At 36.2% G+C, this 7,052-nt stretch overlaps 1 protein-coding gene across 1 annotated transcript; it reads left to right on the top strand.

Moving 5' to 3' along the window:
- Positions 1–593: 593 nt before the first annotated feature.
- On the top strand, positions 594–6,399 carry LOC133854263 (protein IWS1 homolog 1-like). Its single transcript, XM_062290370.1, has 11 exons — positions 594–791; positions 899–1,382; positions 2,406–2,522; positions 2,655–2,875; positions 2,984–3,113; positions 3,213–3,275; positions 3,368–3,445; positions 3,919–4,010; positions 4,095–4,160; positions 4,267–4,420; positions 5,820–6,399. The coding sequence occupies exons 1-11, from the start codon at positions 772–774 to the stop codon at positions 5,916–5,918; spliced, it is 1,524 nt and encodes a 507-aa protein (XP_062146354.1). The 5' UTR covers positions 594–771; the 3' UTR covers positions 5,919–6,399.
- The last annotated feature ends 653 nt before the right edge of the window (positions 6,400–7,052 follow it).

Genomic DNA, 7,052 nt, shown 5'->3' with positions numbered 1-7,052 from the left:
GATTAATACTTTAAATTGACACTTTTTAAAGATGGATACCCTAATTGCAAAAGTAATGAAAAATCATGAGTTATAAGTGAAATTTTCCAAAAAAAATAAAAGTTTAAGTTTTCTTGGGACTTCAATTTATTTCTTACATTTTCAATTTTGACAACTAGACACTTAAGTATTCTTTTGAGTTTAAATAAGTCAATTCATCAACTTAATATCCAGTTAGTTAATAGTATGCAATCTCAAACCGATCAATTAATACTACATGACTTTCGTCCGACTCATCATGTAACTACAGTAAATTCCACGTGGCACGTATAGTAGATACATGACATGTCAAACGAGAATTACGTGCATTAATTGATCTGTTTAGCGTGGCCTATTATGTTAATTAATTGGACAATAGATTTATAGAGGGACCTATTTAAAATTAAAAATAAATAAATAAATAAATTGAAAACTTAAAACTTAAAACTAAATTACAATTACATAAAAATTTAACTCAAAAGAAATTTGATACAACTTGAAATCAGAGGGTTAAATAAGTAATTCGCTTTTATTATTATTATTATTTTTTATTGTTATTTTTTGTTTCAAGCTGAAGACGAGCTCTGAGGAGAGTCTCCCCTTCGGTACATATACCGATTGCAAGACGAGGTCTCGAACATTTCATCACAGCAACAAGCGATCTCTCTGTGTTTGGGTTTTGCTACATTGCAATCGGCAAGTGTTTCTCGCAAGCGAGTCTGTGAATTCTCCAATTCGCTATCATAATCGCCGATGGGTTACGAAAACGATCCGTACGTCTCCCTCTGTGTGTGTGTGTGTGAGAAAATTAGGGTTTGGATATCTCCATACCTTTCTCTTTTCACGCTATTGATTTGCAGGGTTTGGTTTGTTTTTTCAGGTTCCGTGACGAGGATGGGGAGCCGTTGATGGATTACGACGGCGTGCAGTCCGATCGGGAGCAGTCGCCGGAGCCGCGGCAGGGATTTTTGGACGACGATGATGAGGGCGAGTGGCAGCGAGAGCGGTCGGAGACGCCGGTGTACGACGCGGAGGCCTCGTCGATGAAGGCGAAGCCCAGGAAGCGGCTGATCAAGAAGAGCGATCCTGCCTCGGCGAAGGAGATCGTGACTCCGAACCTGGTGGATGAGGACGAGGACGAGGACGAGGACGAGGAGGATTTTGAGACAAATCCGAAGAAGTGGAAGGAGGGTAAGAGTGGTGGGAAGAAGGAGAAGAGGCATAAGGGGGAGAAGAGAGGGTTTTCTTCTTCGGGGAAGAGCGATTATGGTAGGTCCTCCAAGAGAGGAGGGTTTTCTTCTGGGAAGGATCGCGATGGTGAGGTCAAGGAGATGTGGGACACCATTGCCGGTAACGATTCCGAGGTATAATCAAAATTGATGGGCTTTCCTTTTTTCGTTTTCTTACTTTTTTTCAATTAAATTTGATGCTCTTGAACAAAGTGATGAATTCAACGCGGGTATTGAGGTTGTGTTTAGAAAAGAAAAGGCTACGTTTAATTGGTTGCTTATCCAAGAACAAATGGTTATGGAAGAAAAAACAAAAGAGGAAAACTTGATTGTTTGATGCTTGGACAACTTTTTGATGAATTTTGATACTAGTTTTTAGGTGAGCACACATGTTTAAAGTATCATTATCTTATGTTCTCATTGTGTTTGAGCTATCACATATCTTATGTACTCGTTTGATTTAGTGAACTTGGGAACTTGGGGTTAAATCTGCATATCTTTTTTGAAAGGTAATCTGCTATATCTGATTAGTTGTGAAGTCTTTCTTTATGAAAAGGGAGATTTGTCTTAACTAGCTGTAAATTCTCTATGTGTGTTTGTGAACAAAGATCCTATTTTGAGGTGAATAAATTGTTGGTGGAATTAAATTCTGTGTTATAGTAATGACATTTCTATTAAATACATAGATCTGAAGCTATCTAAGATTGTTGCATGTTTTATGTAATTTCAAAGCTTGTGCATCAATATAGTAGTTTCTATGTGATCAGGATGATTGAAATTTGAGTGATTGATAATGCTGAGAGCTCCGTTGTGACATATTTCCTGTATTATATTTTTTTCTAGGTCATTTTTTTTTTCCAAGTTTTAATTTCGTTTATAAAACTCTGTTGCTGTCCCTCGTATTCATATATATTTTGTGGTCTATATGAACATTTGTGGGTAGTTGTCTTTAGAATAAATAGAATATAGAAAGCCAAACCTTTTCTTATGTACTTTAGGGAATTTTCTTTATGACTAGTAGTGTCATGAATCTTGGGGCCTTGAAACTTGGTTCATCATAGATAACCATGAAACAGTTGATTCTATATCACTTATTATCTATGCTTTTGGTTTTCTAGTTCAAATTTTCTAATTTGTTCCCCCTCTTGAATGGATTAGGATGATCAAGAGGGTGTCAGGACTGTGGATGATGATAACTTCATAGATGACACTGGTGTGGACCCTGCTATTGGGTATGGAAATGACGAGGAGCCACGTTCTCCTGATGCTCCTCAGGTTAATATTTTATCTTTTAACATATATCATGTGAAGTGCTGATGATGTAAGGCTATTGTCTCCTATTGATTGCTTGATTTGTGTACGGATGGATCTTGATGCCATTATTGGTTATCGTTTGGATGTTTCTAGGCTGAGGAGGGTGATGAAGATGATGAAATTGACCAGCTCTTCAAGTCGGGTAAGAAAAAAAAGAAGAATGAGAGAAACCCAGCAGAAATAGCATTGCTAGTCGAGAACGTGATGGCTGAGCTTGAGGTCACAGCGGAAGAGGATGCAGACCTTAATAGACAGGGGAAGCCTGCTGTTAATAAACTCAAAAAACTGCCTCTTCTGACAGAGGTCCTTTCAAAGTAAGTTGCCTGCCGTCAGTTTTTATGGGCATTCTTGTCTTTTCATAGCATTCACAGTTCTTATCTTTTAGATTCTTATATTCTTTGTATCAACTGCTCTTGGTGCAGGAAGCAGCTTCAACAAGAATTTTTAGATCATGGAGTGTTAAATCTATTAAAGAATTGGCTTGAACCTCTTCCTGATGGAAGCTTACCAAACATTAATATCCGTGCGGCAATTTTGAAGATTTTGACTGATGTATAGTCAGAGTTCCCTGCATGTTAATCTATGATGATATATAGTAATAGTATTTTATGGACTATATATGACTCCTGAAATGCTGCTTCTATTATACAGTTTCCCATTGATCTAGAGCAGTATGATAGAAGAGAACAACTGAAGAAGAGTGGTATTGGAAAGGTTAGGAATCACCTTGTGAGAATCACTCCATAATTTTTGCAGCCTGGATATAGAAGGAATAAATTTGACTGATTTACTATTTTGTTGGGCAGGTCATTATGTTTCTATCAAAATCTGATGAGGAAACTACATCCAACAGAAAACTTGCAAAGGATTTAGTTGATAAATGGGTAACGTGACACATGTTTAAAAGTCTCTGTACATATATAAGATTCTTGCCTTGCCTGTATTTTTGTTGTCTGGGAAAGCAGTGGCACTCATTTGGTGGAAAATGGTAGTGTTGAAGGTGGAAATTGATGGTGGATATGCTTCTTCACTGTTCAAGAATCATGCTGTGGTCATACATTTCCCTTTAATCATGATAACATTTTACTTGAAATGTTCAAACAATTTCTTTTTCGCTATGCTTTACTGATATATGATCATACAATTGGTTGTTTACAAATGTTCCTGTTTCTATTGCAAAATACTGATTCTTAAGTCTTTGGCCGGTGACTGCATTTTTGTTTGACTTGTACAGTAATTTTTCTTGTAGCCATTTTCTTTTCTTTCTTGAATGATCCTCAAAGATCTGTACATGGGTTTCCTATTAAATTTAGCTTTCCTGAAATATTTTTTGGTCATTGTAAACTTTTGATTGCAGAGTCGACCGATATTTAATAAAAGTACAAGGTTTGAGGACATGAGAACCGCTGATGATGAAAGGGTTCCCTACCGAAGGCCATCTGTGAAAAAGTACTGCTTGTGACCTGTTCTGCATATTTGTCCAACTTGTTGCTGCCAAACTGTTATTTATTTATTTTTTTCAAATTTTGGTAGGCCAGCGAATAAAGCTGCGGGGATGGAATCCAGAGATGGTGATCTTGATTTGGATGAGTTTTCACGGTAGGATGTGATAATAGACATATGTTTGCTCCTGGGCGCCTTTATTTTCTGTGAACCTTTTTTCACACCATATCATATTGAATGTTAAGTGTTTACTATAATGCAGAGAACGAAAGTCTAGCCAATCATCCTCCAGACAGCATGCTACAAGGCCGGAAGCAACACCATTAGATTTCCTGGTGCGCCCACAATCTAAGATTGATCCAGATGAAATTAGAGCCCGTGCAAAACAAGTGGTACAAGATCAGCGTCGTTTGAAGGTTGGTTTTCCTTTGGTGAAAAGTTAGATATTATAATGAAGTGAAAATACAATATGGTGGAATAACTTATAACTCAGTTTAAGCAGAGTGAATATGATTCACTCCAATTTGGATGCATACGAGTTGCTTTTGTTCATTTACCTATCTGGAAGAAACAATAGTTTCAAATCTTAGGGGAAATTGCATTTATTTAGTACTTTTCCCTGCTCAATTGCCTATTTCTTTGAAATCTCAATGGTTAACTAATAAATGTCGTAAATTCTAAAGATGGTGAAACTATAAGGGGCAAGCCTCTTTTGTTTTTTTTTGGGGGGTTTGTAATACCCCAATACTTGAGGTTTATTTCTGGTATTTCTCCTATACTCTTCTGCTTGCCTCTTATTGGTTTTGCATGTTCTATAACATAATTTAAACTCAACATTTTTCCTCGAACTTAGAGCAAGAGAATTAGCATTTTGAACGCTTCCTGGGTATTGGCTTTTTGAGAGGTGGCATGAACTTAATGCTGCAAGGCACGTGATTGAGCAGACCCTCTTATAATTATTAGAGAGGTCATTTGATTGTGAAGTCTTCATATCTGTTCTTTCAATAATGATTATATGTGTTCTTCTTCTCCTCCCTAGTTGGGTGTTTCTCATGTCCTGCGCTTTCAATAAGGTTGATTTACTTATAAAAAAAAATGATGTTTGTATGTTTATTATAATCATGAGGCTTTTTCCTTATGCTTCTAGGAGAGGGAGAGGGGTTCATTCCTTTGTAAGTTCACTGTCGATTTGATGTCAAGCTCAAATGACCTTTTTTATTTAGATTTCCTTTCTTTTCCTACTTCAATTCTGTGAGAAGAAAATGAGGAAGGAGGGCTGTACCTTGGAGATGGTAACAATTTTTAGTTTTTTAGGTTACTTGCTGTCTACTAAAATCCTGTGACAGCTAGATAGTATCAGGTAAAATTTTCAAGTGATTGAGGTTGTACGATTCTCATTATCTGAAAAGAATGGTAAACATTTTTTGTGGGGCTCTTTGACCATCCCACATGTGTTGGACAGTTACCAGGATAAATCCTTTGGATGGCTGCCAAAGTGAGAACATTATCATTTTCATAAACAATAGAAGAAATATGCTTGTGCTACTCCTCAGGAACCTGGGACTTCTGACCTCACACTTTGCATTTCCCCTTGTTTAAATTATGCCTTAAATTGCCAAAAACATTAAGAAACCTTTAGATCTCAAGGTCAAGGCTCAACACCTTTTACTCTTTTGGAAGAATGGTTATAGTGAAGGACGACCTGAAGGTCTAAAACTTTCCTGTTATTAGCAATCGGAGGCAGTTTGCTTTTATGCAGTCTGGTTTTTTTTTTTTTTTTTTTTTAAAACCTAAATGTGACTTTGTTTATGGCAGATGAATAAGAAGTTGCAGCAGTTGAAGGCCCCAAAAAAGAAGCAGCTTCAAGCCACAAAGCTTAGTGTGGAGGGTCGTGGCATGGTCAAATATTTGTAATTGCAGAATTCACTGAATTGCCGGTGAAGGTTGCGAGGCCAATATCATGGCCATGTATTGCTATCTATCTCTCATGGGTCCAGAACAAGCCACAAAGATCCTTGGGAAGGAGGTTTAACTAGCAGCAGCAGCAGCTTCTTCAAATGCCTAAGGTCTCTCTGATTTCTTCATGGATTCAAAGCCCTATCCAGTTTATTGGTGTATATTTGATTGGCAAAGAGTGCAGCCTGACATGCTCATGGTCGTGCTCGTGCTCGTACTCGTGCTCGTGCTCAAGTGTAGTTTCTTTCAATAATTGTTAAACCAACCGGTGAGACTTTTGTATGCAATGTTTAGCTTCAACAATTTTTATATATATATTTTTTATCCAAGGAAAAAATTATATATCATTTGTGAACAAGATTTGTAACCGATGATGCACCATTTGATTTGGTTGATAATGGGACATGTAGTCCTGTGGATGGTAGACTTGTTCCTGAAAGACCTAGAGAGAATGTCACATTAAAGAAGCATGTAACTAAATTATGTTGCCCATGAAAAAAAAATAATCATCATGAGGAAATGAGGAATGAGAGATTTAGGTAAAATTGCAAAATAGATATTGTAGTTGACATAAATTACAAATTGCTCTTTATTGTTTCAACGTGAATTAAGAGGTCCTATAACGCGCAAAAAAAGAAAAAAAAGAAAAATTAGTCTTTGGACTTAAATTATGTTAAAACATTTGATGAATTATGTTTAGTGTTATGTCAACGCCAATGAAATGATGACACATGTCATTCTTAAAAAAAATATAAATATGTGTTTTTCGTTTTTTTTTGCAATGTCCGTTAGTGTTACATTATCGTTTTTGTCGCATCACCTTAAAATAATATTTTTTAATTATGTTATAAATGAAAATATAAAAAAAAATTAATTTAAAGTCAAAGCGGGTGCTTTATAATACATTTACCTTTTTTTAAAAAGAAAAAAGAAAAGTAAACGGGTGTTTGGCAGGCCACGCCCTACCCAAAATGGGTGGCTGCCCCACTCCTCCCAAGTCCTAAACCTTCATTTCTTTCTTTTTTTTTTTTTTTTTTTTTTTCCTTTTTTAAAAATAATGTTTTAAGTTTTTAATTTTTAATATATATTTTT

This window comes from Alnus glutinosa, chromosome 13 (assembly GCF_958979055.1).
Source record: "Alnus glutinosa chromosome 13, dhAlnGlut1.1, whole genome shotgun sequence".
Classification (NCBI taxonomy): domain Eukaryota; kingdom Viridiplantae; phylum Streptophyta; class Magnoliopsida; order Fagales; family Betulaceae; genus Alnus; species Alnus glutinosa.
Note: the sequence above shows the minus strand (reverse complement) of the source record. Positions and strands in the feature narration are given on the sequence as shown.

Bases quoted from the DNA above. Each gene is read 5' to 3' on its own strand.
- LOC133854263 (XM_062290370.1), top strand. From the start codon at position 772: ATGGGTTACGAAAACGATCC. The intron at 3,276-3,367 runs GTTAGGAATCAC...TTTGTTGGGCAG, and splicing joins AGAAGAGTGGTATTGGAAAG to GTCATTATGTTTCTATCAAA. The intron at 4,421-5,819 runs GTTGGTTTTCCT...TGTTTATGGCAG, and splicing joins AAGATCAGCGTCGTTTGAAG to ATGAATAAGAAGTTGCAGCA.